Source organism: Cloeon dipterum, chromosome 2 (assembly GCF_949628265.1).
Source record: "Cloeon dipterum chromosome 2, ieCloDipt1.1, whole genome shotgun sequence".
Lineage (NCBI taxonomy): Eukaryota > Metazoa > Arthropoda > Insecta > Ephemeroptera > Baetidae > Cloeon > Cloeon dipterum.
The window spans coordinates 18,027,619-18,048,060 of record NC_088787.1 but is presented as its reverse complement, the minus strand read 5'-3'; the positions used below and the strand labels follow the sequence as shown (position 1 = coordinate 18,048,060).

Genomic DNA, 20,442 nt, shown 5'->3' with positions numbered 1-20,442 from the left:
AGCGGCAAAAGAGATATCAAATAATCGATCATGAGCCCCTGGAGAGATGTGATTCAAATTCAAGTCATGCATAAACCAAACTTTTTATCTCCGAATTTATGGCTTTAAACAAAAGTAGGCCATTATAAACGAAAATCAATACACACAAATCGGCTCGATCTCTTTGTTGGCGTATAAATGAAATCTGCATTCAAAGTAGAAAAAAGGGACGGTGGCAAGCAAAGCAGAAGTGCCGTCGACAACAAAGGGCTTTCTTTCAACACGGCACACGACACAGTAGAAATCCTCCTTTTATGCCCTGCTACAAGCTGCAAGCAGAGATTTTTATTTGCCTCCGCAAATCACTCCAATCTCCTCCAAATCCATTTTCAATCCCAGAGTTTTTCCAGTCAACTTGACTCGCTCTCTATCGCGCGGCGCGCGAGAGAGCCCGGCGAGAGAGCGAGTGGTCCCCCTGGGACACCGGAGAGCGCGCCTTGTGAAGAAACGACCTTGTTTGCTATTTTGCAGCCGTCGGCCCCCCGGAGATGATGGAGCGCTACCCGGTGATGGTCTACATCCACGGAGAGTCCTTCGAGTGGAACTCGGGCAACCCGTACGACGGCTCGGTGCTGGCCAGCTACACGGACGTCGTCGTGGTCACCCTCAATTATAGGCTCGGCGTGCTCGGTAAGTTGCGAAACGTTTGTCGCGTTGGCACCGTGGCAATTATGTTGATCGAGATTACGAGGGGACCGCGTTCACTGCATGCGCCCTTCCGTGAACGAGCGGTGCATTTTTATTAGTTTTGTCCGAGTGGGAGGTCAAAAGGGTCATTCTTATTTCCGCGAGGGTGCTTGAATGGTCTTGGGGGCGTTCTGGTTTTTTTCCTCTTTGCCAGAGTGCACGTTTTCTCCGCTTTTTGTAATCCTCTTGAAAGGAAGAGAGTCAAATCGCTTTGAAAAGGAAATAAAGCCACTCTTTATTGGGCATAGCTTTAATATCGACTAATTGGCATTTTCCCGTGTTCTTGAAGATATCTATAGCAGAATTCAAAAGAAATACACGAGCAGAAAATTTTAATGAAAAGGAATGACGCAATGGCTCTACTCTGCGCGGATGGGTGGCTGTGAGTTAAATTTGAGAAATATTTCTAAATTTCCTGCGTAATTGCATTTCTGTTTAAAAACTAAATTCTCCTATACTCAGGCACTTTCTCCTTTAAAATCCTGTTTGATCAGGGCAGCAGTTGCAGCTCAGTCTAAAGGATTTACATAATTTTTATTCTAGATTCTTCGTGTTACAAGAGGCAAGATTTCGGACTTTCAAATAGCCTCATAAAAAATGATGGAATTTTGGGCTCATGAACTTTTGTTAGGAAGAGTTGAATCACAGGGAGGGGGAGAATGGTAGGGTTGACAAGATTTTAACTCTTTTCCTCTTTTTGTTTGTGCTAAAGAAATAGAGCGTTGAATCAGAATTCTCTGCAGCTGATCTTGCGGTTTGAATTTTGATTTTTGGAGGTTAGTTACTGCCGATGAGACCTGATTCTCAATAGGATTAAATTAAAATTTTCCTCGTATGTTTCTCTCATAGCATCCTCAGTCGATTCCGCGAAGTATTTTTTCCGTTTGTTAATTAAAGAATGAAGGGATGAACAAAATTACCCTATTGAAAGCCGTGGAAATTTATGCAGTTAAAATTTTACTGCATTTTGTTCGAGCGCGGGACGCCAATTTAAAGCTCTATCATCAACAATTTTCCAGCTAAATGTCCTTTTAACTTCATAAATGATTGCTTTAAGCCATCCCTTCCCATTCGCAACGGGTTTTATTCGAAATGTAGCCAACGGACGTTATATCTGTAGCCACAAGCCCATTAATAGGAGAGTGTTTACAAGGAGAGGCCGCTTCCGCTTCACGGGCGCTTGGGCATGCCGAAATTTCATTTCTGTTTATGATCGCGAAACACAGCTTATAAAGTGCAAAAGTTCTCGCTCGCTGGAAACGGCCCAAGACGGGCGAACGAAATTCGCACCCTTTTGCGCAAAAAGTAAATTCGGCGTGGCGTTTGCGCGCGCGTAAATTCAATGGAGGAGAAAATGCTGCTGGTCGTTAAGGAGAAAAAGTGCATAAATTTGTCCACGCGAATTTGGGCGCGCGTACACGTCCTTTATCTGGCGAGCACCGCGTGTGTGTGTGCGGAAGGGGTGGAATGGGGCGTGGGGTGGGAGGGCGCGATGCTACGTGCCGGCAGCGCAACGGGCGGCCGAGCAAATCCCCGATGCATGATGGAGACGTGATCGATTGTTCGCAGGCTTCCTGAACGCCAACAGCGCGCCGCAAGCGAAGGCCCGAGTGGCCAACTACGGCCTGATGGACCAGATAGCCGCGCTCCACTGGATACAGCAAAATATTGCCCTCTTTGGCGGCGATCCAGGCAACGTGACCCTCTTCGGCCACGGCACCGGCGCCGCCTGCATAAATTTCCTCATGATCTCACCGACCGTGGTGCCAGGCAAGTTGTCCCTCGTTTCACTCGGGCCCACCTGGCCGGCCTCGGGCGAATGGCCTTTTGATCTCGCGCCTAATTGTCCCGAGCTCGAGAGCGAAATAATTAATTAGAAAAAGGGCAGACGCCCAGTCAGCAGCAGGCCGAGCAAGCCGCGCAGTGTCGGCCCCTCTCTTCTTATGTTCCCGGGCTTTTTAATTAGCGTTTGTTTTTGTTGCGGTGCTTTATTACACACCCAAGCATTTGTGAGCAGAGAAAAAAGGCAGGCTGTTTTTGATACTGATCTGATTTAATCTCGAGCACGCCAGCCGCCCTTTTTATTAAACGCCCATTGACACTTTTTACATTATTGTTCGCTGGGGAGGCGAAAAAGTCTCCGCTCCGCACACTGCGCTTTATCGTCCAATTTGTCGGCTTGGATAAAATTCGTTTTCGGGCCCAAAAGCTGCTGACTGTCGAACTTCCCACTGGAACATTTATTGAATTTGAGCCAGCATAGAGAAGCCAACAAACATACCATAGGGATTAATTAGACCTGCGTCCGTTTTGTTTGTATTATGTATTTGTGTGATTCAGTTAAAGGAAACAAAAACACCGGAGAGCGCTTTGCTCTCGCCGTATCGGCAAATTGGCGAGGCATTATTTTCCGTTTGAGCAGGCTTGCCCGGCCGGTCGCGAGCTAGCTCAACATGCACACGCCAGCCAGTTTTATCTCTTTTGGAATAACGCAATTTCATGACAAAACATTATTATGACGTATCATGTCGAATTTTACATGAAAGGTACACAAAATTCGTCGCATGTTGATGTTGTTCTCTGTGACAGTTATTCGGCCGGCCGCTAACATGCCATTTTCGCGTTTAAACCGTCATGAAATATTTCTAATTCACTAAACAAATATTTCCGAACTTGCCTCGCGGATTGCTTTGAGCAAAAATAATACACAAATGCATAGCAGCCGGCCGAGTGTTTGGTCAGCAAATGTGTTTGAATCAACAAAAAGTGGACGCGGTGTAAATTTCTAAAATTGTGCAATGCTCGTACACTCTGCGACAATGGAGCTTTGCATTTTCATTTATACGCAGACAAATACATTTCAAAAGCAAATGGAAAGCTAATTAAATCACGTGCGTGTACATTTAGTTTGCTTTTGCACCGACCAATTCTCGTTTCAAAGCTTGCTAATATCAATTAAAAATATGTATCAATGCTTTGTTGACGATCTGTAAATTATATTTCGATCGTTGATCGAGTATCACTGCTCAAAAGGTTCTGTTTATTTTGCAGCATGTTTGAATAAATTTCAGCACTGCTAAGTATATTACTTATTGTTAGTTTAGATTGTTGCTTGGCTCTAAATTTAGCATGGACAATCTCAGATTAATCCACGTCAAGGACTAATCCAGTCCAAAAGTTTAATCTGAAAATGCATTTATGACACACGAGCACACTGCCTGCGAGTTGATTCAAGCTCAGGATGTTTTAGCCTTTCATCGTTGGAGTGAAGCCAATGTTGGATTTTCACTTGGGACCTTTGTTCACATCCAACATTATTTGGACCTTCCAACTCCCACGAGGCCCTAAATTTGAAAATCCAATGCCATGACTGCACCCGTGTATTTTGCGCTAAAATCAGCCGCGCTGGCGAATATGCCGCATTTTGCGCACGCGGCGCAGTCTCATGTTTATTTTAAATACAAATTGGAAAATTCGGCAGATGCGGGAAAAACCTTTCACATATGCGCAGCAGAAACTGCCGTTATAATTAAAAACAAACTTTTGCTGGGGGAGTGAAATGAAATTTTTACTGTATTTACAAGGCTGGCGTTGCATGGTCAACAAAGCATTTCATTCCAGTTTGCTCAACCTGAGACAAAAATGTCGCAATCCCCACGTGACGCGAAACCAACACCGCAGCTTTTATTGCTTTCCTGCTGGACTAGATTGCCTGCAATCCAATTCCGCCGAGAGTCACGCGTGTCTGCCGCACGTTTCCAGGTCTGTTCCACCGGGCAATCCTGCTGTCGGGCTCTGCCCTGAGCAGCTGGGCGCTGGTCGAGCAGCCGGCCACTTACGCGCTCAGGTTGGCGCACCAGCTCAATTGCTCGCTGCCGGAGGACTCGCGTCGGGACCACGAGCGCGTCGTCGACTGCCTGCGCTCGGCGCCGTTGGACGCGCTGCTCAAGGCCGACGTGGCGACTCCCGCGTTCACCAGTGCCTTCGGTCCGTCCGTCGACGGCATCGTCATCCGGCCTGGCTTCCGCAAGGAACTGGTCGCCGGCCAGAAGCGACGCAGCTCCGGTGCCTCCGCCGCCGCCTCCGCCGCAGCCGCCGCAGCAGGTAAACTCACTCCGTCTCGTTTATGCATGCTTTCCGCTTTGATCGTTTCCCCGGGTATGAATCGATAAATTTCCATAACGTTAGAAAAAGGAAACAGAAAACATATGTGGCAAGTTTATAAATTAAAATTTGAATTTTGCCCTCTGCATTTTTCATAGGAACAAATAAAAGTTTAAATCTAAAAAGTCGGAAGGAGAACGGAATTATTATTATCTTGGATTTATTCTGGTTCAACAGTGATACACATAACCCGGCGGGCCTACAAGAAGAGGCCAAGCCTATTATTATTATTTTAAGCAAAAATGAAGAGATATGTAGGGGTTTTAGATGTAAAACCGAACTAATTGACGCTCTTGGTAACAAGGAAAGAAATATCCAGATTTTAATGAGATAAGGTTTTTTAGAAGTCTTGTTTGGATACCAATTAGTAGGCATCAAAGTAACATAAAAGCTGTCTGATAAGTTTGTTCAACTGCACCAGACAATAAAAAAGGTAAGGAAATGGAGCAAAAAATAGACAAAATCAATGCAATGAATGTATGATCATAATACAAGAAGCCAGAAGAAAAATAAGTCTTTCGAGAAACAGATTTATGGAAAATTAATGCAGTCAAGCCAATACCGATCGGCTTCTAATGACCTTTTATAGTTAAATCTTTTTGAATGGTTCCAGCATTTATTTAAAATCGATAACGATAAAGCATTTGAAAAACAAACCTTCAAAATTAAAATTAATTTTCAATAAACAAACATTTAATACCGATACAACTTTACGATTCATTAAGGAGAGATTCTAAAGCTGATCAACATTTTATTTATACATTTCACACTCTCCTTTATAGTAAAATATGGAAAAAATATTTTGTAATTATAACTGTTCATGTCTCTCTTTGACAACTTAATTTTTATTTCAAATGTGTCAGCCTCGTGGAACCCGTTGAATAGTCTGCCCGCGTTTACAGTGCAGAAAATAAGCGTTGCCAGGCAAAGCAATATTTTCAGCAACGGTATTCGCTCGCTGCAAAAACTCTACGCTAGGCGAGCCGAAAGTGGGTGAAATGCAAATTTGAAAGCCATTTCACTGTGGTCGGAATTGCTTTAGATATGCACCTCTTTGCATTCGCCCATTAAATTAATGCAGCTGCATTGCTGAGTTAATCTATATGTTCATTAATACTTGACTTGTGAAATGCAGAACGTGACTATTTGTGAGGATAGAAAAGCTCTTGGTGGTGTGAAATTCTAGCTTGCTTCAATTATGCAGAGGGAACTCGCTCGATAGTAGATTTTTTTTTGTTTTCATTTAATTACTTCCATTACAAAGTAAGTACTCCTGCAGAATACAGCACTAAGTTTCTATTTAATTTCCATCTCATCAATGATTAAAACCGCAATCTAGTCTGCAAAGTTGCGAGAAAAACTCTGCACCCAGATTCATATATCGACCGGCTGATTATCAAACCTTGCCGAGCATTGAAACTTTTACGGGCGTGTTGCTCTTTCGCAGAGCAGGGCACATCGCTCGAATTTTAAGCTAATTAAAACTCACGTGTTAGGCCTTGAGAGACTAATCTGCGTAAATTCCCGGCAGCACGAACTTGTAGCAAAAATCGAGAGGCTGCTCTTGCCGAAAACTTTTAAGTAGGTTGCTTGGTGCTCTTCATTGTTGCGAGCTCGTTCGCCTCTGGATATATTCGGCTTCTCTAAGTACGCCGGATTTCGCTTTTCCACAGAGTGTGAGAGCTGTACGAAAAACTCTCGGTTGAGAAGTAGTTTAAACGTGTATATTGCTTTTACAACGCAGTCGGGTGCTTGCTTTTTATTGTTAGCTTGCAGACACCAGAGCAAAGCCTGACATGTTTGTGGAGGTTTCGCACATCTGCCCTCGGCTAAATTGAATAGTGGACATCAGCTACGCCGCTTTGCCGCCCCAATGTGCGGCATGAAGTTGTTGCCCGGCGTAGTGAACAACCTCTCTATACCATGATTTGCCAAAGTATACGTCCCGAATGCAATTAGTTGAGCAAATATGTGCTCCAGCTGTGCAAACAGGATTTGCGTGTTTTCTCTGCGTGGAGCGTGATTTTTATTTAAGCGACGGAACTGTCCGCTTAGTTAGCTCATAATTTGATTGCCAGAGCGAGAGGTTCAATTTTCTCTCGTTACTGCCTTTTTCGTATACCTCTTAGACAGACTTCTTAATGACATCCCAGTGAGTTGCTTTGCCTATAAAAGGAAGCTGTACTCTTCCCAGAACCAATTTGAGCGTGATTGGTACGAAATTGTAAGGGCTGTGTTGAGCTCCTGTTGCTGTTTATCGACCACTTCAGACCGTCAGCCTACGCAAGTGCAAATTGACTTCGGGTGTTTTGCCGCGGAGATCAATAAAAGTTATGAATGTTTTCTCTACGCCGCCGCCGCCAAGACGGAAGTTCTGATTCGGTTTTGAGTCAAAACTTTTGATAATTGCCTGGGAGCGATTAGATGTTTGATTTGGTCTTACCAATTAAATTAGCTCAATTTTCCAAGAACGAACCAGGATGTTTGTCGAGAGGAAAATTTCACCCCGAGAAATCTAACCTCTGCCACGAAAACGCCACAGGCTGTTTCTCCTTCTAAAAATATTACCCGAGCAAGTTCTTCACAGCGTAAACATGTACGACACCCTGCTGTCCGTTCGTGTGGGTAAGCGTAAGGTGTGTTTTGTGTTTGCACAGGTGTGATGAGCGACTCGAGCACGTCGACGAGCGTGTCGAACCGCAACTACGACCTGCTCTTCGGAGTGGTCACCAACGAGGCCCTCTTCCACTTTTCCGCGCAAGACGTGCAGGCCGGATTCGAGGGCGAGAGAAGGGACAAGATTTTTCGGACCTACGTCCGCAACACCTACAAGTGAGTAAACTTTTCATGCCTCGCGTACATCCGGATAAGTCAATTATGAGAGAGCGAGAAAGAGCGGATGCGGCTAACTCGCCGCCGCGTGTTTGCAGGGCAAGAAGTTTCGCCGGTCCGAATTGTGTTTTAAGAGTTTCGCTGTTTGACTTGGCCCGCTCCCTTTTATTTAATTATCGAGGCGAAAACGCAGGCGCTGTCTTTGTGCCCTGTCCAAAAGTTGGGAATATTTTAACGGGGGCACGCAGCGGACGCCGCCCGCCTTCTCTTTCTCTCTGCAGTCGAGTCACAAAGTCGATTGTGCCAAAGTTGCGTCGAGTGAGCCACTTCTCCGGCCAAAATCAGCGCGAAAAGTTGTTTTTAAAAGGGAAAACTTCCGCTAAGTTGAGTTTAAGCGGAGTTTCAAAGGTCCTCTCTCGTCAGCAGTCGGCATAGAGAGGCCCAATTTGCGTCATTTTACGGCGCCTAGCACGTGCTAAAAACCCTAGTTTGCTCCCTCCCTCTCTCTTTTTTATTTCAAGTAAAACATTTTGCGTTTAACTACCGCCTCTGCTGTGCGCGTTGCTTTGAAATCGAGGTTACGCAGGCGAGTCTCCTTTTGACAACTTATGCATCCCGCACGACATCTCTGTCGGGAGTTTGCATAGCTGCCTCGCCGGGCTCATTTGTACGTCGTCTTGTCGTTGTTGTTTTTTCGAGATTTCCTCAAGTGTAAATGCGACGGACATTTCAAATTGCTTTGCATGGAAACGAGGTCAGCTGCTTTTTCATATTTTTGCATTTCACGAGCGCGTCACTCTCCTCCTCTTAAAAGGCTGTAAAATCCCTACCCCCTTTCCCGCGACGCTCGTTTGCATAAATAAAAACAACCTTAACCTTTCAAATGACCGGGAGAGTAAGAGGCGAAAATAAAACGAGAGCCGGGCTAAATTTCAATTTCGCAGCTGGCCCGTCGGCGCATGGAGCGACAAATTTGTGCCCATGAATGTCGTCGCTTAATCACCAATAACTCTGGGCCGAATAATCCACGCGACATTAGGCCCTTTACGACGCATTTTCCGCCACTAAAACAATGCCTTTAAAGCGAGCCGTCCTAAAAGCAAAGTCGTTGCAAAGGAAAGCAAGTGATCCGCCCCAAACTAAAAGGAAAAGCTCTATAAAGTGTGCGGCGTGTACGGGAGAAAGAGAGCGGCGGCGGCGGCGGCGAACGTATAAAAGTAAAAGACCGGCGAGCCAGCCAGCCAGCCACTTAAATAAATATTTCACGGCAGTGGACAGCACGTGACGTTCTCACTTACTTTCTTTCTCTCTATCTCTCTTTCTCCCAACCCCCTACAGCTACCATCTCAACGAGATCTTCTTCACCGTCGTCAACGAGTACACGGACTGGGAGCGGACGGTGCAGCACCCGATCAACACGCGTGACGCGACCATCGCCGCGCTGAGCGACGCTCAATACGTCGCGCCCGTCGTGCACACGGGCGACCTGCTCTCGCGTACGGGCTCCTCGCACAACGGCCCCAAGTGCTTCTTCTACGTCTTCGACTACCAGACCAAAGACGGCGACTACCCACAGGTGCGTGCATATTCATCATCTAAATTCGCTCTGACAACGCTGCGAACCGGGGGCAGAAAGGGTGATTGATATTGTTCCATTCTACACACTCGCAGGGTGATTTACGCGCAAATTTCGCCCTCTGCACTTCTCAACAATTATCTCTCGATGAAAAACGAGACGCGCGAGTGCCTGGGGATTTGCGTGAATCGTAAACTGTCGACAGGTGGCACCACCATTCATTCGAAATAATGAACGATTCTTCTCGATTTGGGTACAGTTACGATACATTCTGAATTTTTCACCCAAACTCAAAATCGTTGGAGGGCAGATTTAAACTATTTATTTAAGTTTCTGAAAGTGCTACATTGATACATTTTTGTCTACAATTCACAGCAATGGGATTGAACCATGAAATCAATGCCAAAAACTTGGAAATTGACGGTGGCGCTGCCTGTCAAAGGATTTTGATGCAAAGTGGACTGTCATTAAACCGTTACCAGAAAACTTCTCATACAAATATTTACTTTGGAGTTTATTCTAACATCCTAAATGGGAGACTTTTGGGTTTGCTGCCATTTTACGGAAACGCATCCAACTAATGGCTGCATTATCAATAAAATTCAGGCGTATACTGCCGACGGAGATTAATGCCCGTACTTTAGATAAATCCTTCTGATTGCGCACTTTTTATTGACCATTTTTATTGCCAGTCGCTGTGCCAATTTCAGTGATTGCGAGTCGATCGAAAAAATAATTAATTTTGTTCCAAACGCGAAGGATGAAATGAATTTTATTACCGCGGGGGGAATATTTTGCAAAGTCAATCGAAACATTAAACCTGCCTTGACCCAAATTTCTGTATTCAGCTCTCAAGTGCTCGTTGTTGATTTATTTCTAGATTACTTCAATCGGACAATAGCTCGATCAAAAAGGTTTAATCTGTTCTGTCGGCCTAAAATTGCTGTATTTGCGACCGTAACAAAAGTCGCGTGTCTCTGACCTAGACGGATCCAGCAGATACAGCTCTCAATCCCCGCTTTTTATTCTGCAGCGCATGCACTCTTTGTTCCACTGGCAACCGCATCATGAGGCGAACGTACACGCAAGTACTTTCGAGCAGGTATTAAGTGAAATTCCGAAGCACGGCGCGTAACGAGGGAATTACGACATTTTAACTCCATTTTTTAATTAGGCCGTGACGTCAGAGCTCTTATCTCTTTCATTCTTAGCTACCATCTACAGAAAGCGTTGCAGCATTAATCAAGAAATTATTTCCACCTCAATCACTGCATTCGGAATGATTATAGGCAGAAATTGCTACGTAGCTCGATTGATTGCTTTCAAGGATTTAACAATGGGACATGAGAGCTTTAGTATCGTAGAACTTGTTAATATGCACTCAAACATGACATACTTGGCTTCCTCCTTCTCGTACTCTCGAGATAAAAAGTAACAAGTCGATTTTAGCTTCTCCCTATGCACATCATTTCATCCCTGAGTGCAGAAAGGGTAATAAAAAAGCGACTGCAATTTTTCCTCGCTATCAAATTTGTGGAACGTGCCTCGCACACCTTTGAAAAGCTAGCAGACTACTCGCCGCGTCTTCATATCTCAATTCCGTGAGGCGGCGAGACGTTTATGAGGCCGTAGCACCTCCACCCACCGCGCTCTCTTTGATCGCGTTTTTATCTAAATCTCTGCGCAGCGGATGGGAACTGTTCACGGCGAGGAGCTGCCCTACGTGTTCGGCGCGCCGCTGGTCGACGGCTTCAGCCACTTTCCGAGGAACTACACCCGCTCCGAGGTCTCCCTCTCAGAGGCTGTGATGCTCTTCTGGGCCAGTTTCGCACGCACCGGGTGAGTGGATTGTTTTTTATTTTACGATTTTATCGGCCTATAACGCGCCATGCTAAGATGCGTGGCTCTTTGCTGGCGCGCAGGCGAGCAGGCGAGCGGGCGGCTGAGTGGCAAATGTGTGCCTGCTACATTATTGACGAGATTGTCTCGCAGTCAAGGGTTAAACGCTTCATATGCGTGGGAGGCGCGTGTGCGAACGAGTGTGTGTGTTGCCGCTCGTTATAACCCTCTAAAGCTCTTAATTAGGTCTTTATTTGAGAGTTCGTGCAGTGCACTACTTGAACCGAGGAAAATTCTCGCTCCAACTATTCACTCTCGTAGCGAGAATAACTTTGGCGCGTTCTTTATTTCAAGAGAAAATTCCCTCCAACACGCTTCACTTCTCATACAAGTTTTTGCAACTTTGTGCCCCGCCGCTTCATTGTGTGTGTAGATACAAGCAGCGGCCAAACTTACTTTGCCCGGCGAAAGGTTCGCGGAAGAAACGGCTGAAACCTCAAGAGAAGTTCGCCTCTTTTCCGGGCAATTCGGTCGGTCGACGTTCCGACTGCTTGCCAACTTTCTTCTTTTACGTCTGGAAATAAACTGAGTCGCGCTTGCATGTCCCTCTGACATGTTTTGCCTCCCACCGAAACAGGTTATGAAACTCGAAACCACGTCAGAGAGTGAAAAGTCGAAATGTCTCTCGCGGCCCGCCTGCAGAACGAAGAGAGTTAAAAGCAAACTTTTTCCATTAGAGCCTGAAATTCGGCTTGAAAAATGCCGCGGCTTTGCTGATGCTTCCTTTTTCATTATTCAGTTAGCCGCGTCAGGTGCTGAGAGGCTAATGCTCTTCGATTTTCCAGAGACCCCAACGAGCATATGAAAACAGAATCCATTCTCTCGAGCTCCAAGGAGAGGAATCGCTTCCGCAACATCGTGTGGGAGGAGTACGATGCCGTGCACCAGAAGTACTTGGAAATCAGTAAGTTAATTCAAGAACGAGCAGAGACTTATGCAACCTGCTCGACATCCTTGTTGACAATTTGCGTACATTTTCAACGCTTAACCTGGCATCATTTTAAAGCTTTGAGCATAATTTACTAGGAGAATATGTGACTCTGATTCTGTGTGCCAGAGGTGTGATATTCTCAAGAACTTCATTCATTGTTTATGTTTTTCCTGCAAACACGTTCTGGGAAGAAACAACATTTTGGCAGCTGTTTTTGTTATTATTATTTTACTCAAAGCTGGTCTCACTCATTGTTTTGCTTGGGGGGAACAGGAAAACACGTTGAGGATGTTGGAATTTAGCTTTCAAAAGCTGCGAGGAGGCAAGAGCAAGGAAGAACGCTTGCCAGCCATATTGTATTACAATACACGCAAAAGATACAAAGATAAATCTTTTCTCCTCTAAATCAGCGCAGCTATGGCGAGAAGGTTTATTATCCATTACAATGCCTTTCAAATAAGTCACAAAAAAGCCTGCTGCATGACAGGCCCGCAGAGGGCAAAAAATATTTTTGCAAAATAGAAACCGGCATATTATGCGGATTTATTTATTTTTTTTTTTTGGGAAAGTCGGTAATTAAGTCGGAGAATGATAAATAACAGGAAATAAATTAGTTTTTAAATTTTTTCCAGTTTCTCAAATATTTTAATTTGTACGTGCTGTCCAATGAGTGATTTTTAATGACTACCATAGGCTGCAGTTCGCAGGCTAATGATCTGGATGACAACAACTGTTGTTTGGGTCATATGTTTCCGTGAATAGTTCACTATGAGCCTTTTTTCTCTTTAAAATTATTATTGTTTAATCTTGTTCAGGCATTTTTTTGCATTTACATGACACATTTTTGCATAAATATAAATGAATTGAATTGACTTAAATTTAGCTACAGCAACATTTCCGTTCTCTGCGATAATTTTTCTCAAGGAAAAACTAAAAGTTTTTGTTACTTTTGGTTTGTAAGTCCGGTAGGAAGGAATTAATACTTTACAACGTCTACAAAATCTTGACACATAAAATAGTCAAAAGGGCTTGAGCATTGTGTTATCAATAACATTTCGAATTTTCGGCAGCATGCATCAACGTTCAGATTAAATTTTGTATTGCTCTTTCATAAAATTTTTGCCATTCAAGCATTCTATGCATTACGAATTGTAAATTAAATTCCAACTTGGTTCGGCATTTCTTATCGAAAAAATATCGCACAAACTCCATACTAAAGTTTGGGAAATGTTTCAGGCATGAAGCCGCGCACCAAGAACCACTTCCGGGCCCACCAGCTGTCCGTGTGGCTGCGGCTGGTGCCGGAGCTGCACCGGGCTGGCATGGAGGACGTGTCGACAAGGCACAACCTGTTTCGCAACCACAACGACCCTGACATCTACGACGGCTCGGTGCGAGCCCTCGACGCCATCTACTACGGCACCCTGGACGCCGACTACAGCACAACGGGGCCCGGGGGCCGCCGGGGCAACGAGACGGCCCTGGTGCCGAGCGGCGAGCCCATGCTGACGACGTGCGTGAGCATCATCGCGGCGCCGACGACGGCGTCGGGACTGTTGGCCGGACGAAACCAGTCGGACGCGATGGCCAGCCTGGAGGCCATCCCCGGCTATGGCGCCTACTCGACGGCACTCAGCGTCACAATCGCCATCGGCTGCTCGCTGCTCATCCTTAACGTGCTCATTTTCGCCGGAGTTTACTACCAGAGGTGAGCGGCGTTCGCTCCAAATTAATTGCTTTGCGAATTAAAGTTAAATGAGAACTAAGAGGGCCCGGGTCTGGCGTGCATCCGGTGTTAGCCTTGAGTCTGGGAGGATGCGCGTTTTATTTTATGTTTACCCTCTTTTTATACGTCCATTTTCGGGAGTTGATCTGCTCCGCAAGGGCATAAAAAGGTTGCACTCACTCTAGTTTTACTCAAGTTTGTAGCCCTCTCTTTGCACAGCATAAGTCCAGATGCCGATTTTACGGTATGGTGTGAGGGCTCGTTTAAAATTCCTATCTGACCAAAGTCGGAGTAGTGGAGTATTTACTCTCCAGAAATTTGTTAGTAATATGTTTACTCTCGTGAATAATGTCGCAAAGCCTCTTGTTTTGATGGCTTTTAGAAAGGGCTTGGTTTCTCCCGCAAATTTTATTACGCATCACAATTTACGTTTGGCTTAAAAGCCGAAGACGCTCGCCCGAGTCCCACTTTGCAGATAAAACACAAATTCATCATGCCGTATTTTTGGCAGCAGTGAGGAGAATACCAGCATAAAAGTTATACTGCATCACCATAAATTGCAGCGAAATATGTGTATTAAAGCCAATTCATAAAATTTATTACCCGAACACTGAAACTCTCTCCTCCAGCTGCGTATACACAATTTAACAACTAAAACCGTGCAAACTCACATAAGCCCCAGATGATTAAACACCTTTAGAAAACTCACGCCCTGCTCCATTTCGCAGAGACAAGCACCGGCTCGAAGTGAAAAACATGCAGGAGCAGCAGCGCGGCGGTTTCGCCGGCGACAAGATTCACCTGGAGGCGATGGACGATAACCCGATCACGACGACGGTGATCCTGAACGCGCCCACTACCACCCTGACGCCGGCCGGCGGCATCCTAATGAACCAGAGCTCACCCACGTCCAAGGGCAAGCACCTGAGCAACAAATACCACACCCTGCACTACATGCAGCACCTGGACAAGGCTCACCACGCCGCCGCCCCGCCCACCGCCACGGCCATCACCATCCTCGATCACCAACAACATATCATCACGCGAAACCAGGTACTTGCGAGCTCGGGGCCGTGTAAACCCGGCTAGTTCTTTTGCATTTGTTGCTTGCGCTCTCAGCTTTGAGGATCGCTTGAACGTTGCGGCGTTTTGTTGATGCGGGCCCCTGAAATATTCATTCATGGCACTTTGGCTAAAAGCATGCTGCGGTTTCACTCAAGGTAGGATTAATGGATTGCTTTGTTGAGAACAATTGAAAAAAAATATTTTAAAAAGTTCAACATTTGAGTTTTCAGTGACAAATTTGTTGAAACTCGGTTATATTTACGTTAATTTTATTGAAATAATGTTTATTCCCCCAATTTGTCTTGAATAAATTAATTATTGAATATTAGAAGTCCAAATCAAAGCAATGTAATTTAGCAATTAAATATATCACTATAAGTATCGATTAAATGAAAAACATACAATCTCAGTTATATTCCGCCCTGCTGAAAGAATACCAGGAAAATAAATTTTTATACAGCTGTTTATAAAAATTGACGCGGTTAGGTTTAAAAATATAATAAAAATGCATGTAATTTGGTTGGTAGTAGCGTCTTGGCTTTGGAGTTTAAGTATTATATCAGTGTCAAGTTTTAAAGCAGGTTTAATTTTCAATTTATGAATTTACATGATAAAGAGAAGGGTGTCGAAGATAGCTTAAGGTGTTTGTATCAGACATCTCACTTCCATAAAGTTTGATCCTAGTTAAGAGCGAGAGGGATTACTTGATATAATAGCATTTTAGTCCTGCAGTGGCAACTCCTCTCTCTTTTGTAGCAGCTCAAGATGTTTACTTATTTTAAGCAGTTTCTTATTCAATCACACTTGATACATACTACATTAATTCTTGGTAACTTTTAACGAATTTTACGAATGCTTGCCTACACATCAATAAGATAAAAAAGCGTAAAAGGATTTATGCATGGGTTTGAATTAACCTAATCATAAAACCAGAAAAGCATGTCCCAGCATTTGCCAAGTAGTCCTGAATTAAATTTTACCTTGCAAATCTACCTAACGTCAAGCTTCTAAAATTTGAAATGTTCAAAGCAAAATCCAGAAATATCCCTCATAACTGTGCCGCAGCTCAATTTAAAATCTTTTAAAAACAAATAGCAAACTCAATGATGAAGCGCCTTCTGGAGGTTTGTATGCACTATTAATAAGAAGTAGTACCAACTATTGATGCAGCATTCCGCTCGATGTCCCTGCTCGCAGGTGCCGCAGTCGATGCTGATGGAGCACTCGACCTTCCTGTGCCGGCCGCCGGAGCACGCGACGGCCACTCCGCCCAACGGATCCATGGTGCATCTGAACGTGCCGCGGCCGCCACCCCCGCCGCGTGTCGAGGCCAGCCACCTTGCCACACTGCCGCGCCACAAACCATCCTCTGGGGGAGGAGGGGTTGCTGACAACGGTTCGCTGCCCCCGCAGGCCGACGTGCGCGTCTGACACTCTGGTGGCGCGAGATAAACGGTTCCTCTATCTCTCTCTGTGAGTTAGACAGGAAGAAGAGGGAAAAAGTTTGTGAGAAAATTCGAAAGCCATCCACCGAGCGACAAGGAACTGCGTTTGTTTGCCGGACAATCTCTCGGACGTCTGATTCGGAAGTAGTGATGCCCCGCCCCCCTCGATTGAGTTATGTCACAAGCGTAATTCTAGCCCTCAGGTTCTTAACGAAGTGGGTGCGTGCGAGTTTGTGAGCGATTCAGTAATAGATTTCGTCTGCACCATCAACGCACCGTATTAAAATTTTCAAGGATTCGTCGATTTTAATCACTTCTCAATTTAAATTTTACACTCGACAGAACCTCTTTTGTCGACATCTGTACAAAAGAAAATTTTAATAGCTTTATTATTGGACCAGATAGGACAGCTTTGAAGGTTTTGTCGAGAAAATTTACACCTTTATTCGAACCGACCAAGTTGCTGCACGCGTTTTCATGAGCTGACGATTTGATTTCACGCGCACTCCTCGGTGTGAGTGTTGAATGTCAAACATAAATGTATCCAGTTTCCGAAGATCAAAGTGGTGCTTCAATATGTAAACATAGCATCGGCGTTGCCACGAAAATGTGCCAAATTTTTTGAGCCGCCACTGTTCTGCGTGTTCGTTGATTTCCTCAGAAGTCGCTCTCGATTATGACCATAGTTCCGATTGTAGACGTAGCTCATTTGTATAGAGTACACATCAGGTTAGCCGAAGTTTCGTTCCTAACCTTGTGAATCGCGCACAAACTCAGGCGCGAGCAGTTGTTATCTTTAAGATGATAGACTCGTCATAAAACTGTTCCAACTCAAAAGTGAAAAGTGCGAAAGAACAAACACGGATCGCCAAGCAAGAGACACGGACGAAATTGGGAGTGAATTACGTGCAAATTGAAACACTCACACGAATCTGCTGAATATGTTGTTGAAGTGTTACATTTTATATATGTAAAAAGAGATGACAATTTTTCTATGAGAAAATACCTAAAATATATATACATACACACAAGACACGAGGTATATACTGTAAAAATTAAGGTACGGAAATGAATACGCTCGACCGCCAAAATCGACAAACACTACACTGGACTCGAACAACCGCATCTTTGTTTGGAGACAATTATTTATTCTTGATGTTACACACGCGCAGATGAGATGAGAATAAAATTGACGAAAATCACTATTAACGTTCGTTGCCGAGTCTCATTTTGACACCGCTTGAAAGGCACCGCAGGTTGAAAGAGGACCTGTCCTGCTGGTAGCCGGCCGCCGCCGCAGACATTTCTCATACTTAATTGGACTTCTCGACGTCAAAAGTCATTGTCGCCTGAAAGCCCGAGTGTGCACTCTGGGGACGCTATTTTCGGCCGCACTTTCGCGTCTCAAGAAGGGGATTTTCTTCAGACCAGCCAGTCAAAATAGCCACGACTTGTTTTCTTGTGATATGTGCTCTCTTCTGCGTCGAATCTTTTGCCAAGTATGATTTTTTATAACAAGCCGCAGAGACGGGCAGCAAGCCTCTAAAAATAATGTTTTCGTCTGTTATTTTTCCCTTAACATCTCGGCACTTGGCACGACAGGATGATTAAAAGAATTCCAAATAGAAGCTCTCTGTTTCAAAATTTTGTCTGCGCTGACGTAAAAGTTGGCTGTATGCGCTTTTAGGCCACCGAGACACGAAAAATTCAACCCGTTTTCTCAGACCACTTCAGGTGGAATTATGCGTTCTTTAAACACTTATTCTACAATCCATTAAATAGATATAGTACAATTATAAACATACATGGCAAAATTGCAATGAAGCAATTTGCTGTCCAAATTAGCCATATAGGAAAAATGCTGAACAGCATTTTCCAACAAAGATTTCATGCTGATAAGAATCATCGAATAGTTTTAAAACAAGAAAATATGAATGATGGTCACTTCTCCTTTATATTTCTAAATCAAAAATTGAAACACGCATAGTTTGTCTTCAGATTTTGATTATTAAAAAAAAGATATTTTCGTTTCGATCATAGCTATCTTTCCGTGTTTTAAGTTTTGATAGACCAAAAGTTTGATTTAAATCAAAATAGGAAGAAATATATGGAAGTCTAAAAATCACAAATTGTTGCGAACTTAAAACTATTAACTTATAGTTAGAGTCAACTACGACATTGGCACTGCATCGTTTGCATTTGAAAAATAAAAATAAAGAAAAGAAATGCCGCAAACTTTCAAGACTGGAATCATCTACACGAATATGACAAATATAATTATCTGCTATTGAGCAGGACAACCCGGTTGAGCCTTGTGACCAAACAAAATGTTTCAGGTCAAAGCGAGCTAGTCAAAACTTTTGGATCAAACGTGACATGTTTGACGGTTCCGGTGGAGGCGTCACTGCTCTCCGGAGACTGCGATTTATCGTCCTGCAAAGACACAGACACCCTAGGTGTTCTATCCGATGGTTTTCTCGGCAGCACGCTCGGCTTGACCACCACCCGCGGCTGGGTTACCACATTGCCACTTGTAGTGGCGGCGCAATTGCTATCCGAATTCGTGGAGGGCCCTTTGCTGTCCAACACGACCGGGGACGGACCCTTGCTCTCCAGCGCGGCGGAGGCGGCGCTTTTGCTGTCAATGCTGGGCGTGCGGGACAGCTGGGCCGTTATGCGGGGCGGAGGGGCCGGACGCACCCGCTGCTGGGCATCCTGGAACTGCACCGGCGGCTGGAGGTGGCCCTCGATGGGCAGCGAGCGCCGCTTCATGATGCTCTCCGGAATGGGCTCGGCCGGCAGCACGCGCGGGTACTTCTTTCGCCGCATCGTGTCCAGCGCGTCCACCGCCATCAGGTTGCCAACCGTCCGCTCGTCCAGCGAGGTCACGTTGATGTCCTTCAAGGTCACCGGCTTGGCCAGCGGCTCAACTGCAACACACGACGCGACAATGTAATAGGTTTTAAAAACGTCTGCACTATGTGTTTTGCCTGCTAATGGCCTTTTATTATGGCACAAAGGCGCGAAATAGCCCCGAGTTTCCACTCCATTAATTTTCCAGCGCTCTGTGAAATTTTCACGCGCGTACACAGCGTATTGCACGTGTTTTTGCACAAATTTGAGCTCAAAAATTGCTCTGCCCCATCCTCTGTTTTAACAGGAAATTAAAATTCTGCTCTGGCCACATAAAAAAACTTCAGCTTGAATGCATCACCGACCATCAGATGTATTTTTTGTTATATTCAATGAATATGCAATGAGGCACTTTGAGATAAAAGATATTTCAAATTCCGAATTGAAATCGATTTTCCGCCAAAATTAGTTATTTTCAGGGAGCTCTAGTTGGCTTTAGCTAACAAGGCGCATTATAACATTTTCCCATTTAATTTTCAGAAATCAAATAATATTCCTTAACTTTAACCAACCCTCCGCTTCAAAACTTTACATGAAAACTTCGACGGTAAAAATATTTTACGAGTAAAACTTCTTTTAATTTAGGGGTTTTTATGAAAGGCTTCTCATTATGAGAAACGCTAACCCCTGACCTCCTGATTTAGTTTTCTTCTGGCACTGAACCAAATGTGCTTAATAACATCACTGGAGTGAAGAACATAAAATCAAATCAAGCACAAAGTAAAACTGGCAATCAAGCTTGAAATAATGCTTGATTAAAAACAGCAAAAGCTTTTGAGATTAGAAGAAAACATCTCTGTTTATCTGAGTGCTCCACCCAGGTTGAAAAATAAATTTCTGTCGTTTTAAAATCACGGTTAAAAATCAGAATTAATCAAGGATTGTTTCAAACATTAAACTATTGATTTAATATCTTGAAATTAGATTGAATTAGCTTTTTTAATGAACTGAGAAAATTTCATAATTAAAAGATTTGTCAAGATATTATTCAGGGCAATGAAATTCCTCGGTTTGGATAAATATTTTTCGAGATTGTGTGGTCAGTAAGTATATTGAAATTGAATTAAAAAATTCTCATTTCATCTAGAGATTTTTTTCCTAATTAACATCTTAAAACTATGTTATCGGTCTATTTTTATTCCTAAAATTCCTTTGTGGGTAAAAT

The 20,442-nt window shown here is 44.2% G+C and overlaps 2 protein-coding genes across 3 annotated transcripts in view; one reads left to right on the top strand and one right to left on the bottom strand.

The window, feature by feature from the left end:
* LOC135935565 (neuroligin-4, Y-linked-like) overlaps positions 1–17,577 on the top strand; it is a 32,569-nt gene extending 14,992 nt beyond the window's left edge. Inside the window, exons 4-13 of one of the 2 annotated variants that reach the window (XM_065477999.1) lie at positions 511–669; positions 2,296–2,496; positions 4,489–4,830; positions 7,548–7,722; positions 9,061–9,298; positions 10,986–11,137; positions 11,983–12,101; positions 13,365–13,836; positions 14,583–14,907; positions 16,117–17,577. In XM_065477999.1, the coding sequence (XP_065334071.1) occupies positions 511–669; positions 2,296–2,496; positions 4,489–4,830; positions 7,548–7,722; positions 9,061–9,298; positions 10,986–11,137; positions 11,983–12,101; positions 13,365–13,836; positions 14,583–14,907; positions 16,117–16,350 (2,417 nt within the window). In that variant the 3' untranslated portion in view covers positions 16,351–17,577. Of the gene's footprint in view, positions 1–510; positions 670–2,295; positions 2,497–4,488; positions 4,831–7,547; positions 7,723–9,060; positions 9,299–10,985; positions 11,138–11,982; positions 12,102–13,364; positions 13,837–14,582; positions 14,908–16,089 lie in introns of both variants that reach the window. The other variant, XM_065477998.1, reaches the window with a different exon arrangement.
* Positions 17,296–20,442, bottom strand: part of LOC135935564 (neuroligin-4, X-linked-like) — a 30,268-nt gene continuing 27,121 nt past the window's right edge. Inside the window, exon 9 of the mRNA XM_065477997.1 lies at positions 17,296–19,294. Within this exon, the coding sequence (XP_065334069.1) occupies positions 18,702–19,294 (593 nt within the window). The 3' untranslated portion in view covers positions 17,296–18,701. The remainder of the gene's footprint in view (positions 19,295–20,442) is intronic.